We start from the raw sequence: 19,109 nt of genomic DNA on the forward strand, positions 1-19,109 counted from the left end.
TCCCCTCTCCTCTCCACACCGGAGATCTCTCCCCTCTCCTCTCCACACCAGAGATCTCTCCTTTCCCCTCCCCTCTCCACACCGGAGATCTCTCTCCTCTCCTCTCCACACCGAAGATCTCTCCCCTCCCCCCTCCACACCGAAGATCTCTCCCCTCTCCTCTCCACACCGGAGATCTCTCTCTTCTCCTCTCCACACCAGAGATCTCTCCCCTCCCCTCTCCACACCGGAGATCTCTCCCCACTATCTCCCCACCCCTCTCCTCTCCACACTGGAGATCTCTCCCCTCTCCTCTCCACACCGGAGATCTCTCCCCTCTCCTCTCCACACCGGAGATCTCTCCCCTCCCCTCTCCACACCGGAGATCTCTCCCCACTATCTCCCCACCCCTCTCCTCTCCACACTGGAGATCTCTCCCCTCTCCTCTCCACACCGGAGATCTCTCTCTTCTCCTCTCCACACCGGAGATCTCTCTCTTCTCCTCTCCACACCAGAGATCTCTCCTTTCCCCTCCCCTCTCCACACCGGAGATCTCTCTCCTCTCCACACCGGAGATCTCTCCCCTCCCCTCTCCACACCGGAGATCTCTCCCCACTATCTCCCCACCCCTCTCCTCTCCACACCGGAGATCTCTCCTCTCCCCTCCACACCGGAGATCTCTCTCCTCTCCTCTCCACACCGGAGATCTCTCCCCTTTCCTCTCCACACCGGAGATCTCTCCCCTCCCCTCCCCACATCGGAGATCTCTCCCCTTCCCTCCCCTCTCCACACCAGAGATCTCTCCCCTCTCCTCTCCACACTGGAGCTCTCTCCCCTCCCCTCTCCTCTCCACACCGGAGATCTCTCCCCTTTCCTCTCCACACTGGAGCTCTCTCCCCTCCCCTCTCCTCTCCACACCAGAGATCTCTCCCCTCTCCACACCGGAGATCTCTCCCCTTTCCTCTCCACACCGGAGATCTCTCCCCTCCCCTCCCCTCTCCACATCAGAGATCTCTCCCCTCCCCTCCCCTCTCCACACCAGAGATCTCTCCCCTCCCCTCTCCACACCGGAGATCTCTCCCCTCCCCTCTCCACACCGGAGATCTCTCCCCTCCCCTCTCCTCTCCACACAGGAGATCTCTCCCCTCCCCTCTCCACACCAGAGATCTCTCCCCTCCCCCCCCCCCTCTCCACACCAGAGATCTCTCCCCTCCCCTCCCCTCTCCACACCAGAGATCTCTCTCCTCTCCTCTCCACACCAGAGATCTCTCCTCTCTCCCCTCCACACCAGAGATCTCTCCCCTCTCCCCTCCACACCAGAGACCTCTCCAGACCAGAGATCTCTCCCCTCTCCTCTCCACACTGGAGGTCTCTCCCCTCCACACCGGAGATCTCTCCCCTCCCCTCTCCACACCAGAGATCTCTCTTCTCTCCTCTCCTCACCGGGGATCTCTCTCCTCTCCCCTCTCCACACCGGAGATCTCTCTCCTCTCCTCTCCCCTCCACACCGGAGGTCTCTCCCCTCCCCTCCCCTCTCCACACCGGAGATCTCTCCCCTCTCCCCTCCCCTCCACACTGGAGATCTCTCCCCTTCCATCTCTCTTTACTGGATATATCCCCTCTCCTCTCTATATCAGATTTCTCTATACTGGATATATCTCCTCTCCTCTCCATACCGGAGATATCTCCCCTCCCATATCTTTATACCGGATATCCCCCCTCCCCCTGTACCGGATATCCGCCCCCCCCCCCCATACTCAGTGCTAATGCAGTGCGGAAATGTGGAAGATTGTGCAGGAAGACAGTAAGGTATAGGTTCATATTGAGGTAGATTATGTGGCCAGGAGTCCACCTTATCACACTAGGGAACCATTCAATAATGCAGCTTGGATCCTTATCTAAGAATAGATGTGCTGGCATTGGAGAGGGCCTGGTCCAGAGGAGGCTAACCAGATTCCAGGAATGGGAGGGTTAAAGTATGAAGAGCTCTTGATGGCTCTGGGCCTGTACTGCTGGAGTTTAGAAGAAATGGGGTCAAGGTCTTATTGAAACCTATTGAATATCGAAAGGCCTAGATAGAGTGGATGTTTCCAATAGTGGAGTCTAGGACGAGAGAGCACAGCCGTGGAATAGAGGGATGTCCATTTAGAACAGAGAAGGGGGGAATATTTTTCTGGACAGAGGGTGGTGAATCTGTGGAATGAAGTGCCACAAACTCTGTGGGGACCAAGTCATTGCATACATATAAAGCAGTGTTCATTGCTTCTTAATTAGTCAAGGCATCAAAGGTTATTGGGAGAAGACAGGAGGATGGTGTTCAGAGGGATAGTAAATCGGTCATGATGGAATGGTGGCGCAGATTCGATGGGCCGAATGGCCAAATTCTGCATCTATGTGTTTCAGTCTTGTGACTAAGTGTTGAAATCACTCTCCTCTGACGCAGAAAGAAGAGCGGATCTCCGAACTGCGGCAGCAGCTCCACGAGCGACAGCAGTTGAGGTCGCGGAGACGGCCCTCCGCTGCGGCCAAGGAGACCCTCACCGACAATCATTACGGCAACTCGGCGGGGACTGTGCCCTCGCTTTACCAGCCGCACATGCCCCTAGTGAAGTGCCTGGTCTCGTCCGAGCAGGGCAGCAAGCTCGGCAGGAACAACTGCGAGGGTAGCAGGGTCCACCTGCTCTACAAGTGATGGTGGGGCCCGGCGCGGCGGCAGGTCCCGAAATCGATGGCGCCCCTCGGCGAGAGGGCCCGGCAAAGCTCCGCACTGGTCAGGAAATGATTGGACTATTCACTATCTCCCACTCACTCAGAACCGGACCGAGATGTCCAGTCGAACCCTCCCAACACTGCCTCGCACCAGCCACTACCCCAGAGCACGCCTGCGGCTGTGTTGTATTTGACTGTTAAAATGCAGGGTTTAATCTTAAAGAGGAAATGAGTCCTCTTTTTTTTCCCCATGTTCAACACCAGTGGGAATCCTTCCCAGTGGCACACGAAACCAGGAACCCCCCCTCCCTCCCCGCCCCGTTTACAATCATGTGTTAACCTTGCAACTGAATTCTATAACTGAGGAACTATGTGTTTACGATGCAACTACCCCATACAGCCAGAGGATTATCCCTGTTTCCAAAGTAACTGATCTATAACGCTGACAGAATCTCCCCTTGTTTGCGAATTAAATGCCCTATAAATCCAAAGGAACCGTCCCTGTGCTTAGCCAGTGTACTGGACAAACTGTGCCTGTGTTTACGATGTAACTTTTCCATAAAACCAGAAAAAATGCCCCAATGTTTATGGTGTAACTGATCCATAAATTCGGAGGAACTGTCCCTGTGTTTGTGATATAACTAAAGGTATATCCAGAGGAACTGTCCTTGTCCTTACCACGTAACTGGCCTGTAAAACCCAGAGGGACCAGCTCCACGTTCATCGAGTCGCCAGCCTCCTGAACGTTCAGGACCCCTGCCCCATGTCTTTGAACACGCTTCCACCAGACTAGTTTTCCCCTCTGTTATCATCACCCCATGCCCACATTCTGTCCGAAATCTCTTGTGAAATGATTCGAGGGTGGGAGTGAAAGGTGTTCAGGAATGAATCCCTCTCCGTTCCAGGAGCAGCCCTTCCCTTTCTGGAGCGTGTCGTAGCTTTTACTGTTGTATCTCTGGCAAAGGTCGCCCGGTCAGTGTCTTCCATTGAGACTGGGGAACGGGAACAGGGACGATGTTGCCCCCTCGTGGGTTGTGGTTGTAATTGAAACGTTAACTGTAATTACATCTGACTTATGTACAACACTTACGAAGGACTTCTCCAGAATAACTGGCGGCCAGATTTAGAGTTACATTCAGAGAACCTCCTCAGCTTTAACATTACACTGTCAGTGTAACTTAGTGCAGCCTGATGCAGTAAATTTTGTGAATGATCTGCTGTCCTCTCCCCTATCAGCCAACTAGGGCAAGAAGAAAGCAAAACCCTGCAGATGCCAGAAAGCACTGCAGGTCGGGTAGATACAGAACTTAAAACACCCACTTCTAGCACCAGCCAGTGCCGAGTTCAGCGTGGGGCCCTGGGGCTGCAACACCTCTAGTCAGAAGGTGAGGCATCACCTGGAACAGATGAGTGGTGTTGGGAGACCAGGGTGAGGTGGGGGTGGAGATTTACAGCTCGGGGTCATTTCTGAGAAATGGTTTCTCCGTCCTGTGGAAGACCGTATTGTGAGGAGTGAACTGAAGGGAACACAGGTGAATCCGTGTGGTCAAAGACTCACCTCTGAGGGGGGATGTAATGAAGGTGCCGCCCCCGTGTCCCATCTGGGAGAGGAACCACCCAAAGGAACTGTGGAACATGAATGGTACCAACTCAGCTCTGACAGTCTGGGTGGGTTGTGAAATGTGGGGAGAGTGGGAGGAGGGGACTGCAGATTGGTGCCAACACACCCAACCTGTCGATTTGAATTTTGCAACACACAAGATGGGGGAGGGGTGCACTGAATGACAAAAGCGCCTGTCCTCAGCAGTCGTGCCCCCGTCCCCCATTGCAGATCTGCCTTTGCGTTAGAATGATACCTGCTGTTCTAAACGAGTCCCATCCGATTCTCGTTCCACACCGTCTCGGGCCGTACAAGCTACCGGCTGGCAGGGTGGGCTCACCAACCTGTCGTTCCACATTACAAAGTGAGTGGTGATTGTTTCCCATGTTGTATCTCGCACTGACCACTTAGAATTTGCACTCGCAAGATGCATGGATGGTTTCATTCACTGTAGCCAACAAGGACATGTTTATAATAAAAGTGTTACCCTCTATTCTGTTACAGTGGCTTGAAGTTCCTGGTGTAGTATTAATAACAGCCAGAGAGAGGCAGGAGTCTTAATCATGATCTAAGTAACACTGGACAAGACTACAGGCGTCTATCCAGGAGTCTCTTAAAAGACCTATTGTTCCCGACTCCACCACTGCCGCCAGCAGCCCATTCCAAGCACTCACCACTCTCTGAGTAAAACTCTTACCCCTGACATCTCCTCTTCCACGCACCTTAAAAATATGCCCTCTTGTGCTAGCCATTTCAGCCCTGGGAAAAAGCCTCTGACTATCCACACGATCAATGCCTCTCATTATCTTGTACACCTCTATCAGGTCACCTCTCATCCTCTGCCACTCCAAGGAGAAAAGGCTGAGTTCACTCAACCTATTCTCATAAGGCATGCTCCCCAATCCAGGCAACATCCTTGTAAATCTCCCCTGCACCCTTTCTATGGTTTCCATGTCTTTCCTGCAGTGAGGCAACCAGAACTGAGCACAGTACTCCAAGTGGGTTCTGACCAGGGTCCTATATAGCTGCAACATTACCTCTCGGCTCTTAAACTCAATCCCACGATTGATGAAGACCAATGCACCGTATGCTTTCTTAACTACTGAGTGTAGCAGCTTTGAGAGTCCTCTGGACTCGGACCCCAAGATCCCTCTGATCCTCCACACTGCCAAGAGTCTTGCCATGAATGCTATATTCTGCCATCATATTTGACCTACCAAAATGAACCACCTCACACTTATCTGGGTTGAACTTCATCTGCCACTTCTCAGCCCAGTTTTGCATCCTATCAATTTACCACTGTAACGACAGCCCTTCACACCATCCACAACACCCCCAACCTTTGAATCATCAGCAAATTTACTAACCCATCCCTCCACTTCCCCATCCAAGTCATTTATAAAAATCACGAAGAGCAGGGGTCCTAGAACAGATCCCTGAGACACACCACTGGTCACCAGCCTCCATGCAGAATATGACCCATCTACAACCACTCTTTGCCTTGACCTCAAAGCAATGTCCCCTTGGATCTCATGCCTCCTTACTTTCTCAATAAGCCTTGCATGGGGTACCTTATCAAATGCCTTGCTGAAATCCATATACACCACATCTACTGCTCTTCCTTCATCAATGTGTTTAGTCACATCCTCAAAAAATTTAATCAGGCTCGTAAGGCACAACCTGCCTTTCACAAAGTCATGCTGACTATTCCTAATCATATTATGCTTCTCCAAATGTTCATACATCCTGCCTCTCAGGATCTTCTCCATCAACTTACCAACCACTGAAGTAAGACCCACTGGACTATCCCCACTCCCTTTCTTGAATAAGGGAACATAATCCTCCAGAACCTCTCCCATCTTCATTGATGATACAAAGATCATCGCCAAAGGCTCAGCAAACTCTTCCCTTGCTTCCCACAGTAGCCTAGGGTACATCCCGTCCGGTCCCGGTGACTTACCCAACTTGATCCTTTCTAAAAGCTCCAGCACATCCTCTTCCTTAATATCTACATGCTCAAGCTTTTCAGTCTGCTGCAAGTCATCCTACAATCGCCAAGATCCTTTTCCATAGTGAATACTGAAGTAAAGTATTCATTAAGTACCTCTGCTATCTCCTCCGGTTCCATACACATTTTTCCACTGTCACACTTGATTGTTCTTATTCTCTCACATCTTATCCTCTTGCTCTTCACATACTTGTAGAATGCCTTGGGGGTTTTCCTTAATCCTGTCCGCCAAGGCCCTCTCATAGCCCCTTCTGGCTCTCCTAATTTCATTCTTAAACTCCTTCCTGCTAGCCTTATAATCTTCTAGATCTCTATCATTACCTAGTTTTTTGAACCTTTCATAAGCTCTTCTTTTCACCTTGACTAGATTTATAACAGCCTTTGTACACCATGGTTCCTGTACCCTACCATCCTTTCCCTGTCTCACTGGAACATATCTACGCAGAACCCCACGCAAATATCCCCTGAACATTTGCCACATTTCTTCCGTACGTTTCCCTGAGAACATCAGTTCCCAATTTATGCTTCCAAGTTCCTGCCTGATAGCCTCATATTTCCCCTTACTCCAATTAAACACTTTCCTAACTTGTCTGTTCCTATCCCTCTCCAATGATATAGTAAAGGAGATAGAATTGTGATCACTATCTCCAAAATGCTGTCCCACTGAGAGACCTGACACCTGACCAGGTTCATTTCCGAATACCAGATCAAGTACAGCCTTTCCTCTTGTGGCCTTATCTACATATTGTGTCAAGAAACCTTCCTGAACACACCTAACAAACTCCACCCCATCTAAACCCCTTGCTCGAGGGAGATGCCAATCAATATTTGGGAAATTAAAATATTCCACCACAACAACTCCTTTCCAGGATCTGTCTCTCTATCTGCTCCTCAATGTCCCTGTTACTATTGGGTGGTCTATAAAAAATACCCAATAGAGTTACTGACCCCTTCCTATTCCACCCACAGACTCCATAGACAACCCCTCCATGACTTCCTCCTTTTCTGCAGCTGTGACACTATCTCTGATCAACAGTGCCACGCCCCCACCTCCTTATCCTTTCTGAAACATCTAAAACCTGGCACTTGAAGTAGCCATTCCTGCCCCTGTACCACCCAAGTCTCTGTAATACAGCAAACCTTCAGGAAAGAGTCCACAAGAATCTCACCCGGCTGATACAAATGTTTGGGTGCCTCTTAAACACACCAGTAACAATAAACTCTAACAAAGGGTCTCAAGCCGAAACATCAATTATTTATTCCCTTCCATAGATGCTGCCTGGCCAGCTGGGTTCCTCCAGCATTTTGTGTGTGTTACTCTGGATTTCCAGCATGTGCAGAAACTCTTGTGTTCATAAAAAAACAATTAACTATAGTTTCAATGGTTATAATCACCTGCTGAACTTTACCATCTTGAATATAGTCAGTTAAATTTGCAGAATTACGTATTTACAATGGTAGCACATCCCAACTAGTAGAGCATTCAAAGGGCTGAATATTCAATTCTAGTGTCTATTCCAAAAGCTTACAGAGAGTTCCTGAGTGTATGTTCATGATATTCTGTTGCTATAGCCCATCCACTTCAAGGTTCAATGTGCTGTGTGTTCAGGGATGCTCTTCTGCACATCGCTCTTGTAATGAGTGGTTATTTGAGTTACTGTCACTTTTCTCTCAGCTTGAACTAGTCTGGCCATTCTCCCCTGAACTCTCTCATTAACAAGCCCTGATCTTGTTCTGAAGATTTCAATGTTCACCAATTAACATCGATGTTCATCTAATGTCTTGGTGGATATTGAGCCCTGATGAAGGGTCTCAGCCCAAAATATTGACTATTTATTCCCCCCCCATAGATGCTGCCTGACCTGCCAAGTTCCCATAGCATTTTGTGTGTATCGCACCTGCCTCAACCACTTCCTCTGGGAGTTCACTCCATAATTGTATCAAGTTGCCCCTCAGGTCCCTTTTAAATCTTTCACCTTAAACCTGTGCCCTCTGGTTTTTAGTTCCACTTCTCTGGAAAAAGACTGTGTAGAGCCTCATGGTTTTATGCACTTCTAGAAGTTAACCAGTGTGAGCAGGTGGCCAAGTGGTTAAGGCATTGGACTAGCTACCTGAAGGTCGTGAATTCGAGCCCCAGCCGAAGGGACGTGTTGTGTGCCTGAGCAAGGCACTTAATCACACATTGATCTGTGATGACACTGGTGCCAAGCTGTATGGGTCCTAATGCCCTTCCCTTCGACAACATCGGTGTCGTGGAGAGGGGAGACTTGCAGCATGGGCAACTGCTGGTCTTCCATACAACCTTGCCCAGGCCTGCGCCCTGGAGAGTGAAGACTTTCCAGGCGCAGATCCATGGTCTTGCAAGACTAACAGATGCCTACATAGAAGTTAACCCCATAATGAACTAAGTTCCAAGGAATAAAGTGTTATCATGCCAACCCTCCTTATAACTCAGGCCCTTGAGCCTTGACTTGACCCTGGTGAATCTCTGCCCTCTCTCCATTTTGATGATAACTGAGTAGCCAAAACTGGATCCAACACTTATACTGCAGTCTCACCAGCACCAAGTACAACTGCAACATAATGTCCCAAGACTCTATTCTCAAGGTTCACTGATGGACAGCATGCCAAACTTCTGTTTAATCAACAACGTCATGAAGCCTTCTGTCCACGGGGATGACGGTTCTCTCCTCCTCTCCCGAGATCTCTGGTTAACCGATGCCCTTTCCCTCTGAGTATCTCAACACTTTTACTGAACTCGGATGCGATGAAGGTTTGCCAAATGTTCCATAAAGAAAGAAATAAGACAAATCTTCTGGAACATAAAAAAATAAGAAAGTAATTGAACTTGAACTCAATGTACTTATGTATGGCATGATCTGTCTGGACAGCACACAAAGTTTTCCCACTGCATCTGGGAACACACGTCAACAACAAACCCAACTCTCTGCAGTGGTACCCAATAGATCAGCCATGCACAAGTACATGGAGTTCAAATTCAAGTATTATTGTCATCTGACTGTAGGTATATACAACCAAATGAAACAACATTCCTCCAGACCACAGTGCATGGTACACGGAACATGTAGAATATAGTGTTTTCATTTTCAGAGGAAGTGCACTGCAGGCAGGCAGACAAAGACAAAGGACTACAGTGAGGCAGACTGAAAGATCAAGAGCTCTTCTTTAGCGTTCTAGGTCCATTCGAGAGTCTGATAACAATGTGATAAGCTGTCCTTGAGCCTGGTGGTACGTGTTCTCAGGCTTTCATGAATTTTCTCCCTACGGGAGAGGAGAGAAGAGAGAATGTCTGAGGTCAGAACGGGGGCCTTGAATATGTTGGCTACTTTCCAGATAAATTCTCAATACACAAATCTCAACCACAATTTTTAAAATCCACTGTTACTGCTTCACCTTGATTGAAAGAAACCCTGATTTGGTCTGTGAGAGATTCTATAAAAGACTTCAGCTGAGAACTGGAAAATTCAATTGAATCCAAGAACAAGTCAAAGTCAAAGTAAATTTATTATCAAAATATGAAAATATGAGATACTACCCTGAGATTCGTTTCCTTGCAGGTATTTACAGGAAAATAAAGACATAACAATAGAATTTCTGAAAAACTACACATAAACAAGATTGACAAACAACCATTGTGCAGAGGACAAATTATGCAAGTAAAATAAATAAATAAATGGTATAGCATGTATATGTTACCATAAAAGATTCAATTTCCTGTAGGCATTTAGAGGAAAATAAAGAAATACAAAAAAAATTTATGGAAAAAACTACATATATAAATACTGACAAACAACCAATTTGCAAAAGAAGATAAATCGTGCAAATTAAGTAATAAATAAATAAGACTGAACATGAATTGTTGAGACTTTAAAGGTGAGTCTGTAGGGTCTGAGTTGTGGTGAATGAGGTTTCTCACCCTAGTTCAGGAGCCTGATGGTTGTGGAGTGATTACTGTTCCTGAACCTGCTGGTGTGGGACCCAAGACTCCTGTACCTCCTGCCTGATGGCAGCAATGAAAAGAGAGCCTGGCCTGGATGGTGGGGAGCATCAAGGAATGTTGGATGCTGCTTTCCTGTGACAGTGCTCCTAGTAAGTGGGATACAGTAGAAACATAGAAAACCTACAGCACAATACAGGCCCTTCGGCCCACAAAGTTGTGCCGAACACGTCCCTACCTTAGAAATTACTAGACTTACCCATAGCCCTCTATTTAACAGTAAAACCTGGCGTTTAAATATAGTCCATCTTACCTTGCAGATTTCAGCAGCTTCTTGTTTGGAAGCTACAAGATGTGTCACGAAAACACAACAATTTCAGACCTTCAGCATCTCCCAAAGTTGCTCAGAAGTTTCAGTCCCTTTGTCATAAACCAGAGTCAGGTTTCAGTTCTGGCATTTCTGAGTTCAAGTTCAATGTCATGGGCTCAGATAGCCAGGGTGTAGATGACAGCAGCAACACAGTACGTTACAAATGTAATTTAACATAAATTTAAATTAACATGCAGTATGTTATACATTATCTTACGTGACAGAATATACACATCAACGTTAGTGCAAATGGAAGAGAGAAATCTAAGATAGCATTAGGGCTTTTCAGGCCAGTTCGGGCACCTGATGGTAGTGGAGAAGAAGCTGTTGTTGAACTTTGAGGTTGGGAATTCAGGCTCTTGTACCTCCTGCATGAAGAGTGCATGCCCTGATGGTGGGGGTCCCTGATGATTCCTTCCAGGGTCATTACCCCCCGCCCCCCATAGATATCCTCAGTGGTGGGAAGAGCTGCTTCTGTGACAGAACTGGCCAAGTCCACCACTTCGTAACCTCGTGCATTCCTGTGTATCCCAGACTCTGGTCTACAGGAACACAGGTTATCCTTTCTGGTTAATTGTGAGGTGTCTTTCCAGAAATTCTTCCCTGTGTTGTGTCAAGAATTAACCCCTTCCTTTCCTCAGTGTTAGAGTGGTCAACAGACTTCAGCAAGAACAGGAATCGGCTCTAAGTAAATTTCTAGTTACTATTTGCTTTCTTTCTCTATCAGTACAAAGGTAGTGCACTGAGAATGGGTCCAGGGCTAGTGATGTTATATGGGAACTCTGAGAGACCTACAGCCTTCCTGATAACTACATCTGCGTGAGATGCACTGAACAGCAGATCCTTACAGACCAAGTTAAGGAACTGGAGCTGCAGTTGATGGCGTTCGGTTCATATGGGGGAATGAGGAGGTGCAAGATAGAGGCTACAGGGAGGTAGTCACTGCTAAGTTATGGAAGACAGGTACATGGGTGACAGTCAGGAGAGGGAACAGGAACAGGAATAGGAATAGGCAGACAGTACAGAGTATCCCTGTGACCGTTCCCCTCAATAATAAGTTTACTGCTTTGGATGCTTTTGGGGTTGGTGGGTGATGACAGACCATGGATAAGTTGCAGAGACTGTGTCTCTGGCACTGAGTCTGGCTCTGTGGCTCAAAAGGGAATGGGGGGGGTGGGGAGGAGAAAAGACGAAGAGTGCAGTAGTGATAAGGGATTCCTGAGTTAGAGGAGCAGACAGCAGATTCTGTGGACGTGAAAGAGACACCCAGATGGTATATTGCTTTCCAAGTGCCAGGGTCAGGGATGTCTCAGTTCAGGTTCACAGCATTCTAAAGGGGGAGGGGGAGCAGACAGAAGTCATGGTACACAAGACCATTAGACATAGGAGTAGAATTAGATCATTTGGCCCATCGAATCTGCTCCATTTACTCATGGCTGATCCTTTTTCCCCTCCTCAGACCCACTCCCCAGCCTTCTCCCCGTAACTTTTGATGCCATGTCCAATCAAGAACCTATCAAGCTCTGCCTTAAATACACCCAACAACCTGGGCTCCACATTGCCTGCGGTAATAAATTCTACAAATTCACCACCCTCTGGTTAAAGAAATTTCTTTGTGTCTCTTAAATGGACACTCCTCTTTCCTGAGGTTGTGCCCTCTTATCCTAGACTCCCCCACCATGGGAAACATCCTTTCCACATCGACACTGTCTAGGCCTTTCAACATTCGAAAGATTTCAATGAGACCCCACCCCTCATCCTTCTAAATTCCAGCAAGTACAGACCCACAGCTATCAAACGTTCCCTGAATGATAACCTTTCATTCCTAGAATCATCCTTGTGAACCTCCTCTGAATCCTCTCCAATGCCAGCACATCTTTTCTTAGATGAGGAGCCCAGACCTGTTCAGAATACTGAAGGTGAGGCTTCACCAGTGCCTTATATAGCCTCAGAATCACATCCCTGCTCTTATACTCTAGACCTCTTGAAATGAATGCTGGCTTTGCATTTGCCTTCCTCACCACCAACTCAACTTGCAAGTTAACCTTTAGTGTGTTCTGAACAAGGACTCTTAAGTCCCTTTGTATCTCAGAGTTTTGGATTTTCTCCCCATTTAGAAAATAGTCTGCATATTTATTTCTTCTACCAAAGTGTATGACCATGCATTTTCCAACATTGTATTTCATTTGCCACTTTTCTGCCCATCCTCCCAATTTATCTAAGTCCTTCTGCATCCTACCTGTTTCCTCAACACCATCTTCCCCTCCATCAATCTTGGTAACAAAGCCGAAAACAAAGTAGTTTCAAGTTCCTCAGTATACACAACATCAATGATCTTACCTGGACTGTACACACCAGTTTTATGGCAAAATAAAAAGCACATAGCATCTCTTCCACCTCAGGCAACTGAAGGAGTTCGGCATGGGCCCCCAAATCAAGACCTTCTACAGGGGCATCCTGGGTGTATCACCACCTGGGGGACAGGAACTGCACCAGCCTTGATCGCTGGGCACTGCAGAGAGTGGTACGGACAGCACAGCACATCTGTGGATGTGAACCTCCCTCCATTGAGGATATTAACAGCAGCAGGTGCAGAAAGAAGGCCTGGAAGATCATCAGGGACACCAGTCATCCCAACCATAAACTGTTTCAGCTGCTTCCATCTGGGAAATGGTTCTTCAGAATTAAAGCCAGGACTAACAGGCTACAGGACAGCATCTTTCTACAAGCCATTAGATTCATAAATTCACATGTCTGTACTTTGCAATGGAGTCATAACACAAAGATTTTTACTCCCTCACATTGTGGAATGGATGTAAGACATAAATAAATTCTAATCTATTCCATCATCTAAATCATTGACATACAAAGCATAAAAAGCCGTCCCAACACCAGTCCCTGCAGCACACCACTAGTCACTGGCAGCCAACCAGACAAGGATCCTTTTATTCCCACTCGCTGCCTCCTACCAATCAGCCAATGCTCTAACCATGTTAGTATCTCTCCTGTAATACCCTGGGCTCTTAACTTGGCAAGCAGTCTCAAGTGTGGCACCTGGTCAAAGGTCTTCTGAAAGTCCAAATATACAACATCCACTGCATTCCCTTTATCTATCCTACTTGCAATCTCCTCAAAGAATTCCAACAGGTTCGTCAGACAAGAATTTCTCTTAAGGAATCCATGCTGACTTTGTACTATCTTGTCCTGTGTCACCAAGTACTCCATCACCTCATCCTTAACAATTGACTCCAACATCTTCCCAATCACTGAGATCAGGATAACTGGTCTATAAGTTCCTTTCTGATGCCTTCCTCCTTTCTTAAAAGTGGAGTGACATTTGCAATTTTCCAGTCCTCTGCCACAATGCCAGAGTCCAATGATTTTTGAAAGATTATTTCTATCTAATGCCACACAATCTCTAACGTTACCTCTTTCAGAACCCTAGGGTGCAGTTCATCTGGTCCGGGTGACTTATGTACCCTTAGGTCTTTCAGCTTCTTGAGCACCTTCTCCCTTGTAATAGTAACTGCACTCACTTCTCTCCCACACACTCTTCAACATCTGATACATTGCCAAGTGTCTTCCACAGTGACAACTGATGCAAAATACTCATTTAGTTCATCATGCCTTCTCCTTGTCCCCCATTATTATTTCTCCATCCTCATTTTCTAGCGGTCCTATATCCACTCTCATCTCTCTTTTTTTAAAAAATCAGACTTAAAGAAAGCTTTTACTTTTACTACATTTGGGTACCAATGACATAGGTAGGAAAGGAAGATCCTGAAAAAGAATATAGGGAAATGGGAAAGGCAGGACCTCCTGGATAGTACCCTCTGGATTGCTGCCTGTGCCATGCACCAGTGAGGGCAAGAATAGAACAATTTAGATGATGAATATGTGACTGAGGAATCGGTGCTGCGACAGGGTTTCCAGATTTTTGGATCATTGGGATCTCTTCTGGGGAAGATGTGATCTGTACGAAAAGACTGGGTTGCACCTGAAACCGAGGGGCACCAATATCCTTGCGGGCAGGCTTGCTGGAGTTACTTGGGAGAGTTTAAACTAATCTGACAGGAGAATGGGATCTGGAGTGATAGGGCTGAGGACGGGCAGTTGCTATACAAGAGGGTGCAGTGTTGTGAAACTGTGAGGACGGACATGCAGATGATAGGGCAAAATTGTAGTGCATGGGATGAGTTGAAGTGAATTGTGATGAATTCAGGACTGAAGGCGTTATGTGTGTAGTATAAGGTATAAGGTAGAAAATTTTGTAGCACAGTTAGAGATTGACAGGTATGATGTTGTGTGTATTGCTGAGACATGACTGAAAGAAGATCATAGCTGGGAGCTTAAAATCCAAGGATAGACCTTGTATGGAAAGGACATGCAGCAAGGCAGAGGAGGTGGGGGGGGGGCTCTGTTGGTAAAAACTGAAATCAAATCCTTAGAAAGGAAATGATATAGGATCAGAAGATGTAGAATTCTTGTGGGTAGAGCAAGAGGTTAAAAGATTCTGATGAGAGTTATATAGAGGTCTCCAAACAGTCGCCAGGATGTGGAATGCAAATTAGAACAGGAAATAGAAAAGGGCACTTTTGCAATAATCATAGGGTATTTCAATATGCATATAGATTTGGAAAATCAGGCTGGTGCTGGACCTCAAGATAGGGAGTTTGCAGAAAGCCTACGAGATAGATTTTTTATAGCAGATTGTGATTGAGACCATTAGGAGAAAGGTATTCTGGATTGGATGTTGTGTAGTGAACCAGATTTGATTATTGAGCTTAAGGTAAAGGAACCCTTAGGAAGCAGTAATCTTAGTACAATTGGAGTTTGAGAGGGAGAAGCTAAAGTCAGATGTTTCAGTATGACAGTGGAATAAAGGGAACTTCAGAAGCATGAGAGAGTTGCTGGCCAAAGTTGATCGGAAGGGGACACTAGCAGGGATGATGGCAGAACAGCAATGGCTGTAGTTTCTGGGGGCAATTCGGAAGGTGCAGGATAGATGCATCCCAAAGATGAATAAGTATTCTAAAGGAAGGTTGAGGTAACCGATAAGGGAAGTCAAAGACAGCTTAAAGGCGAAAGAGAGGACATGTATTAAACACAAGAGATTCTGCAGATGCTGAAAATCCAAAGCAACATACACAAATGTTGCAGGAATACAGCAGGGTAAGCTGCATCTATGGAAATGAATAAACCGTCAATGTTTTGGGCCAAGACCCTTCATCAGGACTGGAAAGGAAGGGGGAAGAGTCCAAAATAAAAAGATAGGGGAGGAGAAGGAGGATAGCTGGAAGGTGATGGATGAAGCTAGTTGGGTGGGAAAGGTAAAGGGCTGGAGAAGAAGGAACCTGATAAGAGAGGAGAGTGGATCATGGGAGAAAAGGGAAGAATGAGGGTCACCGGGGGGAGGTGATAGAAGAGCTAAGAAGCCAGAACAGGGAATAGAAGAACACTGAAGGGGTGGGAATAAGAAAAAGTTACTGGAAGGAGAAAGAGGTTGGAGGCGACCGAAATGGAATACGAGGTGTTGCTCCTCCGCCCTGAGAGGGGCCTCTTCGTAGCAAAAGTAAAGGCCATAGAATGACATGTTGGAATGGGAATGGGGAAGGGTCTCGGCCTGAAACGTCGACTGTATCTCTTCCTAGAGATGCTGCCTGGCCTGCTGCGTTCACCAGCAACTTTGATGTGTGTTGTTATAAGAATTAACATGGTTGGCCACCGGGAAATTCTGCTTTTGGCGGGTGGAGCAGAGGTGCATAGAGCATAGTAGTGTCCTCCAGTTTATATTGGGTCTCACCAGTACAGAGGGGGCTGCATCAGGAGCACTGCATACAATAGATTTGCAGGTAGAGTGTTGCCTCACCTGTAGGGACGGTTTGGGGCCCTGAGTGGAGGTAGGAGAGGAGGTGAATGGTTAGATGCAGCACTTCTGTCGCTTGTAGGGATAGGTGCCAGGAGGGAGATTAGTGGAGAGGGACAAATGGACAAGGGATTCACAGAAAGTGAATCCCTTGCAGAAAGTGGAGAGCTGGGGGGGAGCTAAAGATGTGTTTGGTGGTAGGATCTCATTCGGAAGCTTTTAAAAACCAACACAAAGCAACTAAAAAAAAAAAATTGGATTTTTAGAAGATTAGCTGATTGGTAGGAGGCTGAGAGTTGGAATGAAGGCGGCCTATTCTGTCTGGCTGTCGGTGATTTGTGGTGTTCCACAGGGGTCGTTATTAGGGCCACTTCTTTTCGCGTTACATGTCAACGATTTGGATGACGGAATTGATGGGTTTATGACCAAATTTGCAGATGATATGAAGATAGGTGGAGAGGCAGGTAGCTCTGAGGAAGCAGGGAGTCTGCAGGAGGATTGAGACAGATTTGGAGAATGGGTAAAGAATTAGCAGATGGAATACAGCGTTGGGAAGTGTATGTTCATGCACTTTGGTAGAAGGTATAAAGGTTTGTAATATTCAAAAATCAGAAGTGCAAAGGGACTTTGGAGTCCTCATGCTGATTCCCTAAAGCAGGAGCTTCCAACCTTTTTTATGCTACGGATCCCTACCATGTACCGAGCAGCTCATGGACTCCAGGTGTGGAACCCCTGCTCTAAGGTGAAGTCAGTGGTGAGGAAGGCAATTGCAATGTTAGCATTCATTTCAAGAGGACTAGAATATAAAAAACAAGGACGTAATGTTGAGGTTTTATAAGGCATTGGACAGAACACACTTTGAGCATTGTGAGCAGTTTTTGGCCCCTTTTCTAAGAAATGATGTGCTGGCATTGGACAGGGTCCAGAGGTAGTTCACGAAAATGACCCCAGAAACCAAAAGGTTAACATATGGGGCGCAGTTGAAGACTCTGAGCCTGTCTTCTAGACTGGAGTTTAGAAGAATGAGAGGTGATACCATTGAAAGGACATGATGGAGTGGATGTGGAGAGGATGTTTCCAATAGTGGGGTAGTCTCGGACCAAAGGGCACAGTCTCAGAGTTGAGACATCCATTTAAAACAGAGATGAGGAGGAATTTCTGTAGCCAGAGGGTGGTGAATCTGGGGAATCCATTGCTACAGGTGGCTGTGGAGGCCAAGTCATTGGGCATATTTAAAGTGGAGCTTGTTATGTTCTTTATCAGTCAGGGTGTCAAAGGTTACGGGGAGAAAGCAGGAGCATGGGTTTGAGAGGCATAATAAATCAGTCACGGCAGAGCAGGCTTGATGAGCTCGATGGCCTAATTCTGGTCCCACATCCTATGGCCTTATGACCCCAACACTGAGATTCGAGAGAGGGAGAAGTACCCACTCCCCAGCCACAATGGACATTCCACGTTTCCTTACAGAGGCGGTGCATCATTCCATTGAGTCTGGGGCCACAGTCTGTAGGTCAGAGGGCCCGCCAGGGCCTGTCCCGGGGTTGGAGACCTTTCTTTGTGTGTGGGTGTGTGGAGATGCAGGAAATGGGTTTGTTTTGTTGTTTACTGTGTTTTGTTTGTGTGTTGCTCTGAACATCGTGGCTATGCTACGCTGGAGTGCCAGAATGTGTGGCAACACTTCCGGATGTCCCCAGCGTGCCTTCAGACTGTGTTCTAAGAAATGAGCTGATCTTAAACATTTCCAAAATAAACTTCATTCATAAACGTATCTACAGAAATTACAATCCCCTCAGTTCCAGTCCTTCTTTATAGTCAAGAGTCACATCAAATATGCACATTCTGGTTTTGTATATACTCTGTACAAAGCACCAATGGTTCATCAGTCAACAAGCCTCCCCACACCAAGGACATTGACAAAAGGCAGTGCCTCACTAAGGCAGTGTCTGTCACTAAGGACCTCACTGTCTGGCACACGCCCCCTTCTCAGTACTACAATCGGGGGAAGGTTCATGAAGTTGAAGACCCACATTCAACACTTCAAGAACAGCTTCTTCCTCACTGCTATCAGATTTTTGGACCCATGAACACTACCTCACTATTCATCTTTTGAACAACCTATTTTTAAATTTTATCTCACAGTAATTAATGTTCCACCACAAAACAACCAATTTCATGCCATGCGTCAGTGACAGTAAACCTGATTCTGATTTGGAGAGGCTAGTCTTCCCGCTGGTGTCTGGTGACAGCAGGACCTTACGCTGTGGCCTTTCCCACAGAACATCGCAAACACTAGAGCACAAGGGATTCTGCAGATGCCGGAAATCCACAGCGACGCACACAAAATGCTGCAGGAACTCAGCAGGTCAGGCAGCATCCATGGAATCGAAAACAGTCGACATTTCGGGCCAGGATCCTTCATCAGGACTAAGGACAAACATTATAAATTTTTAACCACCATGCCCCTCCAACCTGCCCCACCATTCAATGTGATCACAGCAAAGAGGTGTTTTCTGATCTGACATCCGTAACCTGTGGTTCTCCTCCAACCACAAGGATCAGTGCTGGGACCTCTGTCATTTGTAACACGTATAAATGATTTGGATGAATATACAGGTGGTC

General features: G+C 46.8%; 1 protein-coding gene across 2 annotated transcripts in view; it reads left to right on the top strand.

Moving 5' to 3' along the window:
• The window catches only part of LOC140198171 (gamma-aminobutyric acid type B receptor subunit 1-like), a 289,471-nt gene extending 284,724 nt beyond the window's left edge, over positions 1 to 4,747 (top strand). For both annotated transcript variants that reach the window (XM_072259164.1, XM_072259165.1), the window contains exon 23: positions 2,423 to 4,747. In XM_072259164.1, coding sequence (XP_072115265.1) covers positions 2,423 to 2,671 — 249 coding nt within the window. In that variant the 3' untranslated portion in view covers positions 2,672 to 4,747. The remainder of the gene's footprint in view (positions 1 to 2,422) is intronic.
• Positions 4,748 to 19,109: the final 14,362 nt, after the last annotated feature.

The sequence above is a fragment of the Mobula birostris genome, chromosome 5 (assembly GCF_030028105.1).
Source record: "Mobula birostris isolate sMobBir1 chromosome 5, sMobBir1.hap1, whole genome shotgun sequence".
NCBI classification, from domain to species: Eukaryota; Metazoa; Chordata; class Chondrichthyes; order Myliobatiformes; family Myliobatidae; genus Mobula; species Mobula birostris.